The sequence below is a fragment of the Phalacrocorax carbo genome, chromosome 12, assembly GCF_963921805.1.
Source record: "Phalacrocorax carbo chromosome 12, bPhaCar2.1, whole genome shotgun sequence".
NCBI lineage: Eukaryota > Metazoa > Chordata > Aves > Suliformes > Phalacrocoracidae > Phalacrocorax > Phalacrocorax carbo.
The window spans coordinates 770,037-790,614 of NC_087524.1; the positions used below are offsets into that span (position 1 = coordinate 770,037).

Consider the following 20,578-nt stretch of genomic DNA (forward strand, 5'->3'; position numbering starts at 1 on the left):
GTCTAAATGAATAAAAAGTTCAGAGTGCTTAATGATTTTGCACCCTACCATAAAACCTACCCATGGATCTGCTGATTGTCCCACCAAGGGGGTGGGGGGGAAAGGATGGAATCTCCGATGTGAGGTGCACCAAACTGTACCTGTCAAGGCTTGTTTAGCTGTCTCTTGCCCATGTGCAAAAATAATACATATGAATTTCTAAAAATCAGCATCTGGACATTTCAATAGGTGCAAATCTTTAAACCAGAATTCTACAAGGAAGGGGCTTGGGACATTTCACACTGTTTCAGCATACCTGCTCCAGCCTCTCGCTACATGCCAAATTCAATCTTCCAGGAAGCATTTAAAGTTCCTGGGATAGTTTTCAAGTTTTGGGCACCTCTTAAATGCAGGTTGACAAACAATCATACAGTCTTGAGATTTCAGTTCTATGTAGCACCAGTAGCTGCTGAGTTTGGGGAGAGAGGGAGCACTAGGAGATCATCCAGCAGCAAGATGACCTTCAGGACAGGGACAGTAGAAGAAAAATGCAGTGAAAGGGACAGAAAAATGGTTGGAATATGGGGGAGGGGGAAGAGAGAAGAACAAGAGTCTTCTTTCTATAGACATCTATCTTCCAGGTTTCCTGGGCTTTCCATTTTGCAAGGTCCAACTTGGTGATACAACAGAAGCCAGAGAGCAACTATATGGAGTATAGAAATCTAGGCAGCAAGCAACTGAACAGTCACAGTTTTTCAACATGGAAAACCAACCCAGCATCTCTTTGGCAGGAAAGCTCTCCAAGGCGACTGTAGTAGGAGGGAGAACAAGGCCTAGGGTGAGAAAGCACAACACGTGAGACAGCAAGATGCGTAACAGGTAAATAAAACGTGCTTTGGGACTACATTCATAGCCTTAGGAAGGGGGTGCTGATACTGCCACTGTTGTCCCCCTCCCTCCTTCCCCATCTTGTTATCATGGTTCCCCTGTGAGCAGAAGGGAGGCTGAATGAGCTGATCTCTGCAGAGGTATCAGCAAGAGCAAGTTTCTACAGTCTCGGTGGCAAGGTAACGAAGGAATAGCATGATCAACCACCATATGCAGAAAGGGAGATACTGTTAGTCATCTAGCACCGCTGCATGCCGTGTGGACACTTCAAGAGAGACGTCCCACTTTCAAGGGCTGGACATCTTCCAGCCCCTGAACCAGTCTTGCTTTGCCAGCTGGAGAACCCTTTGCTCTGGAGCTGGCTTCTTGCAAACCCTTCCCCAGCCCCTCCGAGGGGACAAGGACAGGGGAAAAGGTAAATCTCTGACACCTTGGAGGAGGGCTGAGAGGATGGTATCAAATTCTATCTCTCTGACATTATACTGCTATAACTAATCAGAATATCAGGAAAGGGATGACAAAAGACAGCAATAAAATGAAACACAGGAAAGTAAAATACTCAGATGCTCAGCTGAATATAGGTTAAAGCTTCCTGGTCCAAGAGACGTACTAAATCAGGGGATTGTCTTCTAAAGGAAGTGCCATAATTTAACTGAGCTTGACCGGACAAAAGCGACTGGATGTGTGAACAGGAACAAGCCTGATTCAACAAGATGGATTGCTCTGAACTCTATCGCTCTTTTCCAGCCTCAGTGTCCCATCCTAAGATTTCCCTTTGTTTTCTTTCATGCCCGGTCCTCATCACTTCCTTAAGCCCAAGCTCAACAAAAGTTCCTCTTCTCAGTTAAATTTTACATCCCCAGGACTTCTCACACCCACACCCCCCAAGCATGCTATTCTTCACACATTATCTCATTCCATTTCAAGGAAACCCCAACCAGCCATTCACCACCAGAATTATTAAGGCATGTGGTCTTTGCTGAAGCAAAGGATAATTTTGTATTTCTAAATAAATGCAGCTTGCTTCCAGTCACAAACAGATTGCTTCTTAATTGAATTTGGGAGGTGAATTATATGGTGAATTAGGAAAAAAGAACAACTCTGCATTTAGTGAATTGTTCCCCTAAGAGGGAACTGTATGGGATTGAATTGCAAATGATGGCACCAAACCCTACCGCCGGGCCCCCTCTCCTGCACCCGAGCTGCTGACCTCTGCTGTGCTGCAGTGTCCTTTGCGCAGACTGCTTTTCCAAGCTGTGAGCACATTCTTTCCCAGAGATCAGTGCAAGCCTTGGTTTCTTATGCAAAGGAGATGTTTGAATAACTAGTGTGACTAATGAAATCTACAACATCTTTGCATATTTTGTCTCATTGTAGCCGATGAAAAGGGAGAGCACTACACAAAGGCCAGATATGGGTATGCAGATATACTGGATATTTTCAAACACTACCAACCTCACTGGTACAGACAGGGAGCACCCATACCCTTCTCTCCCGCAAGGGTGTTTTTGAATCATACATGAGAATTTTGGAACATCCTGTTCCGATTCACTTGAGCTTTTAGACATTTCCTATCCTTATGACACCTAAACAAATCCCAAAGACTGAAGTGACTTGGCAGACATTTGGTTCTCTCTTCTGTTTCTTCCCAAGAGAAGGCTAATGCACGGTCCTAGCAAAACAAAGATAAGTAACTGACATGCCATAAGCAATAAATAAGGAAGCCAAGAAACGCGCCTTGCACCTGGAAGCAGCTGCACACAGGTTGCAGGCAATGTGCAGGTACTGTTGCCCCCTCAACACGTTCCTGAAGTTGTACCTCCCTGTTAGACTATTCTGTCACCTCCGAGAGCAGAGCTGATTCCAGTGCTACTGCTCCAGAGCATGAAATGCCCACGCAGGTACTGAAGCCTGTTATCATTAGAAACACTGAAGAGGAGAATGGAGATTTTTGGTTTGACACAATCCTCCATGGAAAGCCTATACAGTAATAAAAAGGCAGGCTTGGTCTACTGTTTACAGTAACCTGTAATGAGATGAGCAAAACAGGATTGACTCTTTAAAATATATATCCAGCAGTTAACGAGCCCTCCAAGATCACTTTCATCCTCAGTACTTCCCACCTACTGCTGTGCCAGATCAACCATCACCTTTCTCCAGCCTGACTGTTTAAGCTTTGTCTGCTTCTCCCACAAGCAGGGATGATACAGAATTTGTTAGATCATGTCTCTGTGCAGGGAGCTGTACTATAGCTCCTAAGCTCTTTTAACTCCCACATTTTTGTGATTCAGTCCTTCCTAACAATTTGTCCTGCTTAACAGCTACAACCCCAACAGAACACTGCCGGACTCCCTAACTAGGTAACTTAAGTTTCTGTGCACGACCTGACAGGGAACACACAAGAGATTCTCTGCCCAGGCTGGGAATATTTCATCTTCTACCTACAGCGCACTTGTACAACTTGTTTTTCTGTTTCCCACAGACCAGCACTGCCAAGGGAGCTTGGCTGACTGAAAGGAACGTCCAGTAGTTTAAATGCACCATAAATCTTAGATAAATCCACCATGCTTGCAACCCTGGCTGAAGAACAGGTACCTAAATTGTTTGCAGGAACTAGAGAGTCAGCCTGAGGTGGTAGGTAAGGGTCCAGTGAAGCAGAAAGCAGCAGGCTGTGGCATCATTGGAAGGAAAGTAGTTTCTCCCACTCCTCAAGAGTGGGAAAATGAAAATCCAATTTTGTTAAAAGAAAGAAGTCCAAGTTGTTCAGCTGGAACCAAACTAAAAGACTACACATCAAGAGAAAGAGAGTGCACGTAGCATGCCATCAAAACTATACTGTGTGTACCTCCCTTGTACCCCTAGCACAGGATAAAAGATGTGCAACCTGAGGAAAGAGCAGGAAGCAGACTCCACTCAGTACACATACTTCCCACAAGAGCAGATGGGATTAGGAGTAATATATTGGACATGAAAATTTGTCTTCTATAAGATGCAACTTAGAGTTGAAGGTATGTGTTGCTGTGCATGTTCTGCCTTTTTTTCTTTTAAAGCACAGGTAGACTGAACCACCAAAGAGGGGGCAATCAGATCCCTTACTAAATAAAGCTTCTGTGCTTGCTTCCCCCGATTCCAAACCATGAGGGGCTTCTTGCCTAAAAAAAAGGAGAGGAAAGCTAGGTAAAGCAACTAAGCAGCCATCAGGATGCATGTAGTGGGCCTAGAAATACCCATCACACTCCTTACTGAGTCCCTCTAAGACCTCAAAGCCGCAGCTGACTTCTAAAACATTTCAACACCACCTGTCTCTAGCTTTTATCTGAAAACACTACTCTGGGGCCAGATGAGTTACCCACTTGAAAGCAAAGTCTGTCCCGAGATAGCTTCATTTTCAGGTGACGCCTGTCTAGAATTTCAGTCTAAAACCCAACTACTGCCAGTAGGAATTGTAGGCGTCTGAAAAATTGCAGTTTGAGAATCCAAAACGTTCCTACACGGGAAGCTGCCTGGGATGAACCTTGCAACATCTTCCTATTTACCAAAGTGGAAAAGTTCCCATTAAAATCAAAACCTCCCACCTCCAGAGCAGTTCCAAGCCAGGATAATTTTTCCTCTCCAGACCAATGGAGACCCTCTCCACGTTCACTGGATGTCCTCTTCCTTCCCTAGTTGCCATCCACACATGGGAAGGGCTCCATAGCTGAACTCGGAAGGTAGCTACCAAGAAGTTCATCACCTCTGCTGAGGACAAAGGAGTCCCCAGTGAGCACTAAGGACTTTGCCAGGTTCTTCTATTTTTCTGATTTAGCAGAGAATAACTTGACTATACACATAATTATCTGGTCTCAGGTGGATCTACCCTCAGCAAGACTTTTCCCAATATGTCTTACTATGGAGGAAAGGCCATTTCAGAGCTGGGACACAACCAGAGGAAAAAAGCATCACAAAATACATTTTAAAAATAATCAACAATTTCACCTCCCCTGCCTATGCCTTAAAACACCTGACTTTCATAGTCTCATCCAATATATATGCTAGTCACATGCCACAGCTTAGAGACTGGATTTCAAACAGAGGCTACAGTGAAGCATCAACAAAACCAAGAAGTGTAGGTCACATGAAACACTTGTCACTGTTCAGAGCTTCAGTTCTGGTGAACTGTCACATTATGACCATCAGAGAAGCTTCCGGAAGAACAGGTTAAGTCAAACTTGATGTTACATGCTGCTTTTTAACTTCCCTATTAACCAGTGGTCAAAAACTTTTTAGTGTACAGAAAACACTTTATTGCACTGGATTTTCTAACCACAGAGAAAGTGATGATTTTATTAAAACAAGCTCTGCTGGGAAAACGCATTCAGAATATGGAACAGATGTTTCCCAGAGCTGGTGGAGAGTCTATAGCAAAAACCTTTCATAAACCCCCAGGCCCTGGAGATCTGAGCAAATTATTTGAGATAGATCCTTCAGCATTTCCTGTCAGTGGAATGGCTGAAGTTCCCTCAATTTACTTAAAGAAAAATAAATTAAAAAGAAGAATTCTGAACCCCAAACTCCCTGCAGGAATCTGTTTTTCATATTCAGAGTAAGCTGACTAGCTGCAATAACTCAGGAGAGTCCCAGGGCCCAGAGGCTCGACAAGCAGATGTGTCATCTCCACATCAGCTCCGTGAATGCTGTGCAGGGCGAGGACACTGGCCTCCCAGGGAAGTTCACGAGAAGAGGAAGGTGAACACAGCTAAGCAAATGCAGGGCTGCCGTGAACATGAGCCACAAAGCACTTGAGGCACCGAGCTCATGCTGGCCATCCGTGTTTGGAGCAGCCCGCAGGCAGAGCAGAACGTAGGTAGCACCGTTCCCCAACACACACTCTGGTTTCCCTGGGCAGCCCCTGCTGTTCTGGAAGTGGCGGCATCACTTTTATACTGTGATGCATCTTCTTTTTAAAGAAGGCATTGCAAGAAATAGCACAACCTGACCCAACCTCTCCATCAACCTTTCAACTGAGCATCAATCCTTAAGGGGAACGATGCTCTCTGGAGACAAGGAGAAGACTGAGAAGACTGGAAGGGGCCTTTTCCTGCAGGCCATAATAACAACCTCCGTTCCCTGGGGCAAAAAGACAGACAGATGAGAGAGAAAATAAAGAAAAAAGTTACCTACAACCAAAACCTGTGTCACATCACCGATTTCTTCCAGTGAGCACGAGTCCTGCAAGTCCCTAGCTTACAGTGCTTTAACTGAGGCAAGTGAAAATTAAAAGCTAAAGTGAGTACATAAGTACTCTGGCCAAGTGCATGTCTCTGCTGTATGGCCAGGTCCCCACACAGAGTGTGCAACTTCTCCCCTCCTAGCACACCAAAGCAGTCATGTGCAGCACTAACTATCCCCCCACCCCATTGCACCTGATTTCTCGTCAGTGTGATGGATCAAGATCTATTTCTAACATGGGTCTGCCTCTCCATCACATTCCTCTCTATTCACAATAATCCTCCTCCTTCCCTCTCTCTCCTTTGAAAGGTAAGGAAAAAAAAATAGCGAACTTGGAGGTGATAAGGAAACTCTAAGTGCTGGCTCGGGTTTGCCCATTACTCTTCTAGCAGGCAGTACCAACTCCCCGCCCCGCTCTGCCAACATCCCTTTCTCTCTGACCTGCACAGTCTAATCGCTTCAGCCTCACTCTGCTCGGGGCCCTTTGGCACAGCCACGCACAGCTCCCTGCCTTGCCTTGTGGCATCCCCGTGCCCACCCCAGCTGTGGGCTCCCAGGCAGAGCCCGCGGCTCTCCGCAGCCTGGCCAGACCTGCTCCTCCCACTCAGCCTTCTTAATCCTTCTGTTTTCCCCCTACCTTGTTTATACTGGCTAAAAATTAAGTCAAAATGAAAGCACTGCACTGGAAGCTAAATTATGTTTCAATGCAATTAAAACTCTGTCCGCGGAGAGCGTGTGATGCCAGCACAGAGACCTTTCTTCCAGCTTGCTTTCTGCTTACATATTCAGACACTACTAGTCCTGGAGCTTCCTGGAGAATTTTTGGTGCCTTCTTACCCACCATGGAGGCTGCACCATGTTTAACAGACAGCTGAGTGCCCTAGGTAGATACAGCCGAGACACCCCATCTGCTGCGTTACCTACCAGCTCCACCACAGCTTGTTTAAAGGATACCCCAGACCGACTGCCAGCAGCAGGGAAACTGAGACATGAGGCAACAGGGCAAGTGGCACTTCATAAGCTTTGGAGCACAAGGCAAATGCAGCCACTGCTGGGTTGCCTTAGGCCACCGCCAGCCCCGTGGTCAAACAGGTGCCTGAAACATTTGCAGTCATTAAGGAAGCGGCAGGGGAGCTGGGGGTGGGTAAGTGGCAGAGGAGCTTTCCTCACCGCAGTGGGCTGCCCACTGAGAGCTGCTGGCAGAGCAGGTGCCCCATCCACCCCAGGGACAGCTGCAGTTCAATGGGGAGTCAGGTCTCAAACCCACTGCCACGAACTGACCCCAGGATCCAGCAGCACCATCAACTGCAAAAAGAAGAGTGGCTAATCCCCTCCCCAGCACAGCTTCAGACATCTCACACTATCTCCTCCGCTCTAGGAAGTGGAACAGCAAGATAATCCGAGTAGTTCCTTTTGCCTCTGATCTTTGCCCTGGAGGAAGTTGTTACCTGCTCCCCAGGGCCGTCCAAGTCACCATCTGGCCTCAGAACTACAGCAGCAAGCACAGTCCAGCATTTCAGCCTAAAACTAATTTGCTTTCTTTCCCCACTTGACAGCTGAATAAATACTTTGTCCTTGCCATTTGAAAAGGGGAGCTGCAGCGAAGGTTTTTTAGTCCACTGTAGCTACAAACGCCAGCCTTCCTTCCAAATTAGGCCCGAACAAGCAGCTCAAAATGAACACATTTCTTCGACAAATGTAACCCCTTTCTGTTCACAATCAACCGCAAGCAGTTTACAACTTCTTCTAATTTATTTGTTGCTTGCTATTATCCATCAAGCCATTTTGGCTACCGATTGTTTCTTGGACCTAGCAGCTATTTCACTAAACAGGGTAAGCAACTTCTATTTTGTGGGCACAGCAACATCCCTTCTTGAAAGGAGAGAGCCTGAGGGTCAAGGCATCCAAGCCAGCTTTGCACAGGGACCATCCTGCAATGACTGCTCTCAGAGCTTTAGACCTTCCTCTTTCACTGACTGTTTCTGCCTCCAAATTAATTTGCTAAAGCACTCTCGGAAATTATAAGGCAGCCTACACAGTTGAGGCAGGTTCAATTTTTCATTTGAGCAAGTATCCAAGGAAATTAGGCATTTTCCCAGCTCCGAAACAAATGCATGATTTAGGCAATTCCACAGTTATTGGCTAAGCACTGTCGAATTTTACAATTAGGGTAATGGATTTAACTTCCAACGTAATTTCCATACGGATAAACTGATCTCCTCGAGTACATTTGCTCATGTGTTCCCTGCATCACAGTTAATTAATATAAAGCTATTTAATAACCTCCACTTAAACACAAAAGACTATTCAGACTCTTCTGGCATCAGTAAAAGGAACAGCCTCCCAGTGTGTTACACCAGCTGTAGACAAGAGCGAAAGAGAATTTAATTAAGAGCGATCGAGAGCAAGACAGTTGCAAACAGAAATCAGATGTTATAAATGCTCAACTCAGCGACCACCCCAGCTCCACAAAGGGTTAATAAGGCCATCTAGCACCAAGTTCCAGGTGTTTGAGGTGCACCCAAGAGAGGACTTAGAGGATGGGAGCCAAAGACAGGCAAAGCCAAGCAGGGAGCAGCAGGGATTCAGCACTGTCCGTGCAGCGACACTGCTGCAGCTCTGCCCAAATCCAAGCTATGCCCAAATCTGATGGTGGCACCACGTTGAATAGGAAGGACCTATAGAAACAGGCTGCTTGGAAGCAGCTTGGACCATGGCATCAACATATATAGTTTCTGCAAATATCTTTGGGTGCTTAAAGAAAGTTAATTGCTCATTAACAAAATCCAAGCTGATTAATTTCTGACGTGCAGCATTTGACAAGAGTGACGGAATTGATTTCTGAAAGCAGCCTATGAATTGGACTCACAGGACAAACACCACCAAAGCTTCCACTACGAATGAATAAGTGGCTGAGTTTGAAATAGCTGGGGATTTTTGTTACAATGGAGAAAGCTTTATTGCTTGTGTGGATTAATTTGAGCAATATTGTAGAGCTCATAAAATCACTAAATGAAAAACTATGTAAGGCTGAATGTTGGCTGCACAGCAGAAAAAACCCCACTTATTTTGACAGGCAGGAGGCCACCATCCAGAAAACTTGATTTTAGGGAACAGTGCATTTACAAAACAAACTTTATGGTGCATGTGACCAGCTGCCGCCAGGAACCTAGGCAAGAGGAAAAAATACACCTTACTCCACAGGGAGCACAGAGCAAGCAGCAGGACTGTGTCATTCAGGTTAGTGCTCTGGCGAGGCACATAAGGTATTTTCAGCTATTGCTTGGGACTCTCTTTACCCTGCCCTGCAGAACCTCTATCACAAGGCAAAGGGGAAAGAGGAGGTAGACTCTACTTCTCTTGCAGCAAGCAAAGCATTTCTCTGCTTTTCACAGGCCAAGTTTGGAACACCACAGCCCACCGTGTGAAGGAACACTGCAAGCGCCACTGGTCCCAACTGGTTTTGAAGCAATGTGTCATACTGGAAAGACCCTAGTCCAAAGGAAATCGGAGACTGCATACCTTTTGGTGGAACAGGTGGAGTAAAGACTCTAGCACCTCTTGTTGCTACCCAGGCACATCCCATGCAGCACCCCATTGCCTAGGGAGGCAGTGGGCAGCCCTCCATTAACATCTGATGGTGACTCAAACATCACCTAGCACTCAAGGACGACTCTCCCCCCACATCACACTTCAAGGTCACATAGGGACTGCACAAAACACAGCAGAAGTAGGAAAAAAAACCACACTGGGAAGCAGGGATAAGGCAGTAAGACATAATTTGTCAGTGTGTGAGACAGCTCTCCACGGGCATCACCCAAGCGAGAGGTCTGAGGAGGCAAGTAAGGAGAAGAAGAAACTCCTTTTGGTGAGTATAGGAAGGGAGAAACTGCCAAACTCACCAAACCCTCTCCAGGCAGGGGCAAGGTGAAACTGCCTCCTGAGGGAGGAGAATACAGTGCTATGGGAAGGGGGAAGGGGCTGTGGGCAACGCGAGGATAACTGGGGATCTCTATAGCAGGAGAGCTGGATGTGCAGCTTGTGGAGTGAGGAAATCAGAAGTATCCCCCACATGTACAAAGGCAGGAGTAAAGAAAGGAGCTGCTGCTCTGCAGCGCTCTCATGCCTCCACATTGATCAAATAGTGGAATTCTTCCTTACTGGAAGCAAGCAGTGTAGAAAGGGCTAGACAGCCCAGCCAAAAGCACAAAGCTGGCCTGTGTTGCACTTCTGGAAGTCCAAGATGCAAAGCCCTCAGAGCAGAATCATGCCTGTGAAACGAGCTGCGGCTCACTGGATGGGCTAGCACATACACCACGCAGCACATCCCCAGGGCTCTGGACGCAAAGCCCGTGTGATCACCCCGCAGGCACTGTCCGACTGCCAGACAAATCCAGCAGCAGTGGCAGGATGAGAACAGGCAGACATGCCTGACAAGCCAACTTCCCCGCTCCTGACAGCCACGGACCAGGGTAACTCAGGGCTGCTTCTCCAACCTTGCAAGGGAGATCTGTCCTCTTTGCACATATAAACCTCCCATGCTTTGGCACCTTGACTTGATCACCACCTCTTCTCTCCTCTCTTACCATCAGGCACCAGACTGGCAGACTATTCCTGTGACTAGAAAAAGGGCATCCCCAAGATCAGCAATTAGAGAGAAAAAGCCCTCTCAACCTTTTCCAAAAAGAACTTCAAGTTGGTACTCAGGCATCAAGAAAGAAAAGCATTTGGAGTCATAATATCAACCCTAAAGATTAGCATTTGCTAGCAGGACAGCCTTAACTACAGGGGGAATTAGAAGGCTCATCAGCAAGAGCCAAAGGCCATGGACTTTGTAGGCAATTATCTTTATGCTGGAGAAAATCAGGTAGGTCTGAGAAGGTGCAATAGGATTGCAGAACTCTGAGCCGGAAGGAAGGAACACAGTATCTGCTTTTCTGCAAAGAGATCCCTGGCTTATTGCACAGAAACGTGGACCTGGGAAAGGGGGTTGCTCAGAAAAGCAGCGTAAACAAGCGTGCTCTCCGCCCTAGAGGACCTACCCAATTCTTCCAAAGAGGAGCTCCTGCATTGCCTTCGCATACTACAGAACTGCGGGAAATTCATTTCATGGTTGTCTGCTCTGGTAAAACCCGACTGAACGGACTCAAAAAGGTAAACATTTGGGCTAGTCATAGGAGAATCATTTGGCACAGCTAAACAAACCTCAGCATCAGGCCAAGCGTCAGGCATTTGACATCTACCTTTCCGCAGAGCGGGCTAAGGCTCCTCTTCCTGTTAAGAGACTTCAGGGGCTGTGGAGAGACATCCCTAGGGTACATGTCACATGTTGTGGAAAACTGAAAGGAGGTATGCAAACAGATGGACAGAGCCCTGAGACAGGTCTCTTGGAACAAAGATGTTCCTTGACCCACGAAAGAGGAAGCAACCTTCACTAAAGATTTCCCAGTGGAAGAGCAGACCCCTGTAGAGAGCTCACAGGTGTGGGTTATGTTACAGCACATACATCATTATTTACATTGCTCCCGGACAGTTACAACCAACGCAGCTCAGATTAAGTTAGCACAACCCACAGATACACTCTAAGACTAAATGAATTAAACGTTGGGCCCCAGGCAGCCCTGAATCCAACCAAGTGCCACTACAGCGGAGCACCAAATACGAGTTACAAAGGAAAAACAGCTGAGCTTGGCATGCGTGTGCCAAGTCAGCTGAATTTAACGTTCTCTGGTTCAAATCCATAAATCAGATCTTCCCTTGAATCTCATCCAGTCGTGGTCCAAAATCCTTGCATTTTTCTGGAAGTGCATTTTGCAGTAAGTTAAATTTCACCAGAAACACCTCAGTAGCATCAAAGACAACTTGGAAGTAATGTGCAGCACTACTACTGGCCACAGCCCCTAGATCGAGCAACCTCTCCTCCTGATGGGAAGAAGCAGAAGCCCTGCTTGTGACTGCTTCCAGCACCTTAAGCATTCCAGTGGAGGAAAAGTCTTATTCTCCAGCCTGAGGCTGAACAGCACAGCTCTTAGCAGAAGAGCAACTTGTCCTGCAAGCAACCCCAGCTCCCACGCGAATCAACCCCTTGCCTCAGGAATACAACCAGTGACCAGCAAGAGGTGTTTCAGGGGCTGACAGCCCCGCCACATGTGAATGAAAAGCTGCTACGTAACTTGGAAGGCACTGCAGTCACCCTCCCTGTACCATGCAGGCTTTCAGGCATGCACTCACACAGGACTGCACATTCTTCTGCTCCCTTCCAGATCTCCTCGAGGTTTGCCTTGATACCTCAAAGCAGTTTATGCACAATGCATTTAAATCTGTGATTCCTGGGTTGTCATACTACAAAAAAACACTATGAGCCAGTGCTGAAACAGGGAGAGTCCTGTGAAACAAGAAAACCACCGGCATCCCGAAAGACGAGAAAGCAAAGCAGCCTGCTGCAGATGTGGGCCTGGCGCAGGTCTGGTGAAGCAGTGGAGTAGCTGCCTCTGTTTTCACAGCGCGCTCAAGAACAGCAGAGCTAGCATGTGCCAACAAACCAACTCCCTGCTCTTATTAAAAGAAGGTTTAATGCAGAACTCCTCTCTGCCTCATTTGCCAGAGAATAACTTGCATGATTTGCTGCCAGAGCCTGCAGCTATTCACGGCAGCCTCTGTCCCACATCTGATTTCAGTAGAAACCCTGGACCAAGCATATCCTGTCCCAGCTGCACTGTTATCTGAAGTATTACCCACTCTAGCTAGCAAAGATGCTCTGTAAATCCTTCCTGCCGCTGATTTGTGGCAGTGTGAAAGGCTCATCAAGGCCTTCAAAGCCATGAGCCTAAAAACCTCTCAGGCTCAGAGGCAAAGAAACCCTGCTTTGACTGTTCTTGAAAAGCATTCTTGGCAGCAGCGGGACGCAGAGTCAGTGCCTCAGCAGCAAGTCCACCACAGCATGGCATCAGCGAGGGCAGCCAAGACTTCCGTGTCTTCCGATCTGCCGGTGCCAAACCCAGAAGAGACAAACTTGCCTTTCTCACTCACAGAGGTGTCTTTCAGGCCAGAAACTGCCACCATGACAAAAAAAATCAGGAAAATCCTCTTAATCGCCAAGATGCCTGAAACGACTTAAATTAAGCCCGTTAGAATTAAATAGGCACATCCTTCCCATGGGTATGGCAAGAGAAGTCCTCTCTCCTCTGTGGCAAAAGCTTCAGCAGATAAAGCAATAAAGCAAATGCAATCACCTGGCACCAGCGGACTCACTTGGGGCCAAAAGAGAAGTGACGATGTGCAGTTACACAGCCTGCCCGTGGACTTTCTTGTTTCCCCACTTTTCAAAGCCATCCAGGAGTGCTCAACAGCACAGGAATCCTTAAGTGACTTATAAACTAAAAATATATTGTAAAAGAAAATATCTTCACTAAACTGGAAAAAAAAAAATCGATGAGAAACTTATCAAAACTGTCAACGCTTTGAAAAAAAAATCTTTCATCAAAGTGCTTAGGAGTTGGTGAAGCATGGGCTCGCTGAGGATAGTGCTCCCTGGCAGATCTCCAGGTACCAGATTCACTTCATTATGTTTTGAACCATCACCGTACCTCTACGGGCCAGATCCTAAGGGTATCCACTTTAACACCACTGCATGAGAACAGCTGATTTTCATAGTAAACATTACATCTAAACTTCACATCACAGAAAGAGACAGGGAGGTAGCTAACTTGAACAATAAATGCAAAGTAACACTTCCAACAACGTCCCTTATTGTTTTTCCTCCTGTCTAGCTGCAAACCACTTTTAAGGGGAAGGAGCAAATTTCACGTTAGGCAGATTTTTAATGTGGCATTACAGATGGTAATCGCAGGATGAATGGATGATGTGGAAGGCAAAGTTTGGCTTGTGGTCTCTGATAATACAAGAAGCAGCAAAGAGAACACAAGCAACTCTCTGAGCTTAGGACCTGGGTTCAAAGGAGAGCAGCTAATGAGGGGAAAAAACCAAACCCTTTTTTCCTGGTTTAGAATATTAGAAAAATTTCATCTCAACTCAAAGAAAGGTCAAATTGTGCAACTTTAAACAGTTCTTTCACCAGATCACTAATGAGAGTAACACTAAGCTTCAAGTAAGGTAGAGCTGAGGTTGAGAGAGCTGTAGAAAGGAGCACAGATGTCATATTACTAGAATGGTTTAAAATTGGGTTGCTAGGAAAGCGTTTTTGAATAAAACTTCAGGAAAATCCTGAAAGGGTCCAGATGAGAAATTAACTAACTGGTAGTCCCAAGCCCTCTTAGAAGAGTACATCTCCTGGCATTCACTCAGAGGTACTCTGCACTGTTTGCAAATACTCTCTACTAACCCACAGCTCAGAGTTCTAACCAAGTCAGAGATCAACATGTAGACACCTAAAACCTGCTTGGGTTAATTGGGTTACACTTAGCTTTAGACCACCCTCATGCCTGCCCTTCCCTCAACAGGGTCTGAAGAAAAACCCACTGCCAGAAACATACCAGAGAATGATGTCTGCATGCAAAATGCTATTGCAAAGACTTCTGCAGTTTTCAGCAGCTCAACTTGTGCTCTCCCTGACAAGTTCTTGGAAAGGAAGCTCCTCTGGAGCAAAGGAAACAGCTCACATGAATGAGGAATATCAGGTCATATTCCACTCTCCAGAAGGCTTTAAGTACATAACATATGTGATGCCATTCCCTGCGTAATGCCAATTCCCTGGGTGTGACCACTCACGCAAAATAATCCAGGCACACCAGACAGAGACATCCAGACCAAGCTGAAGAGGGACATCATTGCTGGAACTCTGAAGCAAGGCACCAAGTTGGGAACCAAGGAGACAGCTACCCCTGTGAATCCCACGGGAGCCAGAAAGATCTAAGCCAACGTCCCTCAGAGAGCAGGAAACATGACCCTCATCTGTGACTTCACCAGAAACCAACGCTATTTGGGAATGAAACGCTAGCTCCAATACTTGCTGAGAAAATGCTTGGAAACACTGAACTTCCTGGCATCCCATTCTCCCAGACACCAAACCAGGGGCACTGCTGATTCAGCAAAATAAAAGGCATCCCACTCTCAAGCAGGCTCACAAATTTTGAGGGTTTGAACAGCAATTACGGTGTTTCTGCAAGTAGGAAATTAACGCAAAAATTAATCAGTGCAGAAAACAAGGCTGCAGCACACCCATGCTTTGAAATTAGGCTCAGAACAGAGATCTGTGGCAGAATCCAGGCTGTCCTCAGATCAGATTCACTGCCCCTCTCTCAAGGGCCTAGAGAAGGGCATAGCTATTTTTCTAGACAGGAGACTGGACGAAGGTGAGGAGGAGGAGTTGGAATGGGAAAGCTTTAAACACCTGACAGACTCAGCCTTCAAGAACCAAGGTAGAGCTTTTACTAAAACAGATAATCTCCAGTTGGATCCAGCAAAGAACCATGTACCCTGTCACCCATAAGAACATGGGAACCTCATCCTTCCTCCAGAATCTGACAGCTGCGGATGCTCCACACAAGCTAGCAGAGTGTATGCCCATAAACAGCCCAACAGTGTCAAATGGCACAGTCTTCACTGCTCCTCCCAGCCAAACAGCATTTTCTGGGGACAAGGAAGCAAGACAGGGGAATAAGAACGCCTGGTCTAATAGCGTGTTCAGAATTGCAGCTCCCAGATACGAAAAGCCTGTCTCTCTGTATATACGCATCAAGTACTTCCTCCACTATACAACTAATCCGATTAACAGCTTTAGGAAACTCTGAAATGTTATAATTCAAGGGGTCCCATTCATAAAAGGTCTTAGGCTGTTTCTGTACAGAGGTTGCATTCTTCCCACTGGAAATAAAAAAGCAGAGTGCAGGACTTTCTCCCAGGGAAGAATGGGTCCCAATCCCCACCATGCTGAAGTAGACCACCCTCTTAAAATTCACGCAAATGTCAGGCAAGCCCCATAAGAGAAGAATCAACCCTTCCTGCCCCTGTAGAGAGTCCCCTTGCAGGCAGGGCAGGTGAACAGAGAGATCCCTCTGTGCATCTTCCGCAGAAAGCACGACAGTGGCGGGCACTGCCCATTTATCAGCTTACACTTCAGGGGCTGAAAGCCAGGGGGGATGAACGAAACGTGCCAGAGATGAGGACAGGGCCAAATGACTGATGTGACATCACCATTCGCCTAATGCAAAGCATCGCATGATGCGCCAGCTTTGCCTTGGTCCATAAAAGGTGACGGGAAGAGACTAGTCCAACCACAGAACATGTGCCGTGGTTGTAAGAGACCAGTGCCTGCATTACATGATACAGATGTAGGTGATAAAATTCAGTTCATTTGCCAGATGGTGTGGGTCTGGCACCAGTGCTGAGTGAAAGAAATGTGCTAGATATGACAGCTAAAAAAAAGCTACCATAGCAAACTAACACAGTCAAACGCCTCTGGCTTTGCTTCCCCAGCAGTCTCCTCATCTAACTTCAGGAGCTGACAAAGGGACATGGAAGAGATGAACGCTGCCTGTCCCACTTACTTAGTCCCCCTTTTCTGATTTACCTTCCGCTAGGAGAAGGCACCCTACTCCTAATCACCTGAGAACGTGCCACAGCCTGAAACATGACATGAATGGGCTAACTGACACGACAACTCAGGATAATTGCATTTCCAGGGAGCGATACATAATCTGAAGAACTGGACAGCCCTCCTCTGCCCAGAATTTCAGCATCTGCATGAGTTTAATCAATTACATTGACACCAAAAGCATGCCTCTGTGTTGGGAGATGAATGTGACACCTTTCACACTCATCCTAAGAGCAAGCTGGAGCACTGATCCCCAGAACAGGACCTACAGGGTGCTTAGATGCTCTGAAACTAAAGCTAGGCAGTCTAAAGGATACAGAACCAGCCACCAGTCCTTAGGAATGATACTGTATGAACTGAGATGCTCAGGGTTCAGGTGAACATGTGATTTCAGTGATTTCTGTCTCTACCCAACCTTTCACCCTACTTGCTAACCTAACAGCATACCAACAAGGAGAGAAAATAAGTTTGTCCTGACCTGCTCTGTCTCCAGTCCCTCTGGTGTGTCTCAGAGCTGCGACTTCCAACAATTTCTCTCATCAGCATGAAGTAGAATAGAGGCAACGATACTGCCGGGAGCCCTCCGAACCCTCCAAACCAGTTGGAGAGTGTTTCAGAGGCTGTTAAAGCCAGAGTCCAGTCAGAGGTACTGAGTCAAGAAACAAGTCTGGTCTGGCACAAGACCGAGCATGCATAAGAGGTGTGTAGGGGGGCAATGTTAGCGTATGTTACCCCATCTATTGTCTTTACAGAAAATCAACTCAATTTTTAACCTACTTCAATCATAAAATCACTTCAAAGGTAGTCTGCATACAAGACTGCAGTGGGTTTTACCTAGGTAGACAGCTAAAAAAAAAACATTATTCCATTAAGATCGTACATTGCTTGACAAGGGGAGAGAAGAAGAGTCAAAACTAATGCCAAATTGAGTGTCCCTATTTCAAAAACATTTCCTTCCAAATTCTCAGAAAGACAACTAACTCCTCGTGGAAAGACACCAGTGCTGTAAACTTTTAAACCTTCTCCCTCAGGCAAGATCAGACTGTCTACATCAAAGGTGACTTGGTTTTTATTTAGCAAAGGTCAGAGTTGGATCCCACCCTCAGTCACATAACTAAGCTCTGCATACACCACCCTGGCTGTGGGAACACGCATCATGAGCGGGAGGGAACTCCTTCCTCTCCAAGGATAAAACCAGGGGAAACAAGGCATCGCCACCCCAGGGCTACCCTTACCTGAAGTGTGTCTTGCGTTGCCATCTGAGTGCTTTGTTAAGTCAACAGTTCTGTCTATGTGAAACAGCTTCAGATCATCTTCATCTAAAGCGATATCTCCCCAAAAGGCAGCTGGAGAGAAATAAACTGCAATTAGTTTAGTTTTTGTTTTGGAAGGAAAGTACAGCTCCTATGTGGCCCGTATCGCACCTAAAAGGCTATTACTCAATGGACCAGAGAAAGGTAAAACACAGCAGCAGTTTTAAAAGTACAGATGGAGTGGACATAGGTGGGGGCCAGGTGACAGCATTTAAATTAAGCCACTGTGCAGATCCACCAAAAGGAGGTGATTAGCTGGGATTCCTTGTATTACTCGTTGTTATAGGTCTGGCTCTCAATCAGGCACTAAGGTGGTGACGTTCGCTCCTCATGAAAGCCCACAGAAGGGACAATCACTGGCATTTCCCTAGTTAGTACGAAGGAGCTAGCTAAGTTGCAGCTCAAATCCTTACTGAGACGTTGCACCCGCACCATCCCCAGGCTAACAATCTGCATAAGACAGGACGGGGTGAAGCACTCAAGCTCAGCGGCGTATATCTAAAGGCCACAGTCATCAGCTTGCAGGACCTCGTACGCACGGCTAGCGCTCAGACACACTGTGTTAGTCTAAAACCAAGCTGAGAGCCAGCCTACTGTTTCCACTTTGGTGAAAAAACACCAGTTATTTGTCCCTTTGTGGATCAATTACCCAGATTTAAGTTTGTGGAGTTTTAAATTTTGTAAAAATCCTTGAGTTTCAGTCAAAAGCCATGAAAATAAGGTACACAAAATGATACCTTGACATTCACAGATCAGAGAAACGGACTAGAAATCATTTGAGTGGAAAAAATTATACCCTGGGAGTATCCTGACCCAGCTGACACTGCAGTGTATAGTTACCATTTTGGGAATTTGAACAAAATAAACATGGGCAATGAAATAGTCGACCAAGCAGAACAGATCTTTCAGAGATAACAAACAGGTTACGAACAGAGCTGTTAAAACTCATACAAGAAGCCTGCATGGGTTGATGAAAAATAAATAAATAAAAACCCCCACAGCAAATTAGTCAGTGGTACAGTTCAAGAGAACTCAGTAAGTCAGACAAGGAACAACGTCTGCAACAGCGAAAATTATTTGCTCAGGATAATGCAGTAGTCAAGGGGCAGAGGTGCAAACAGCCTCCCATGCCATCTGATCCCCGCCCCAGCCACGTTCGGTAAGTCGCTATTACGCTGGCCCACTAGATATCCATTCCCTACCCTCCTGCCGAGCCTATCGTCCCATTTCAGCCCCAAACTAATTGCCACCACTTTGGGCTCTCGGTGGCTCTTTTCCATTAGTACCACACAGTTTGTGCCTCAGGCTAAGGTAGCCCATGCCAAAGCACAGCTTTCAGGCCAAGCCTGCAGCATGGATTTACATCAACAGAATTGTTATATTTTCCTTCCCAATGGAAGGCAGCAGTTTTCTCCCAGCCCTAGCAAAGGAATCTCTTTCTGTTACACAGTCATACATCATCCTGAAAGACAGCTCACTACAAAAGCCGAATTTCCCTAGCATTTATTTCCAGCTCTCTGCAGTCCCAGTGTGCTCCAGGGGAACCACGATTTATCACAGTCCCAAACCAGCTGAACAACTTTCCTCGCTGGAAGTCCCGGCTGAGAACGCTGCGCTGCGACTTCTCCTGAGCTGTCAAAGGCTCCTTCCTAAAGACACGCAAGCCTGAAAGAGGCTTGCTTCCACCAAGGGAGCCGTCCCACAGGAAAGCCCAAGTACTTTATTTTAAAAGGTCACAAGTTCAGAGACTGCTGGCAAATGAAGCATCTCAAAGCATCCCTTCTGATTTCCTTTACCAAGGTCTCCTTTTTAATTTAATGTGGGAGGATTTCCAAAAAAGAAGACAAAAACAAACAAAAAAAATTTAAACTCTCCAAACAGCAGGCTAACAAACTGGGAAACCAGTATTTCTCGTGGCAGAGAGCTCTGCAGCGTACAGCCAGGTGCAAACTCTTCACGCTCAGTGCAAGAGCATGCCAGCTTTTCTTTAAGAAGATGCATTAACTGCTCTGGGTAGTAACAGCAGAGCAGCCCTTACTGAGGTTGATGGAGCCAATAGGGGAGTTTGCTTCCACGCTGGACCCGTAACCTGCACCAACCACCTCGAATGTTTACCCTCGCCACCTGCCAGCAACTGGACAGCATTTGTCTGTTGGGGCAAAGGGGAAGGATGACTGTGTTTAACAGACAAACCCAGCGCCCAAATGAAAACACCAGCCTGGCGAGCTGTCTCTGTTTTCAGCACGTTTCTCCCTCAGGAACACAGTCCACATGCTGGTGTCCCCGTCGCGTGTGGAGGACAGAGGTGCCGTGGTGGCTGGAATGTGTGGCACTGGGAGGGAGAACACCTTCTAGGCAGAGCACAGGCTGTACAGTTTCTCCAGGTGCTTCACACACAGCCACAGAGGCCAAACTGACCAATGCCTCACAGTCCTCATTTTCACAGTAACTTTTTTGGGGGGCTCTGGCAGGCTCCCACGCCAAAGCAATGTGACAGCCAAAGCGTCTTCCTTCTAGTCTTCACCGCTCTGCCCAGCAAATCACCTCCAACCTGTCTTTTCCCCAGCACCCTGAAGCAATTCCCTTCTCTCATTCCCTGCTTGCATTTTCTCCTTTCCCTAGTTCTGAGTAGCACAAT

At 46.6% G+C, this 20,578-nt stretch overlaps 1 protein-coding gene across 9 annotated transcripts in view; it reads right to left on the bottom strand.

Annotated features, from left to right (window-relative positions):
* The window catches only part of TLL2 (tolloid like 2), a 106,302-nt gene that overhangs the window by 54,333 nt on the left and 31,391 nt on the right, over positions 1–20,578 (bottom strand). For 8 of the 9 annotated variants that reach the window (XM_064463650.1, XM_064463653.1, XM_064463651.1 and 5 more), the window contains exon 2: positions 17,863–17,973. The exons of the other annotated variant lie outside the window; for it this stretch is intronic. In XM_064463650.1, coding sequence (XP_064319720.1) covers positions 17,863–17,973 — 111 coding nt within the window. The remainder of the gene's footprint in view (positions 1–17,862; positions 17,974–20,578) is intronic. 9 annotated transcript variants of the gene reach the window in all.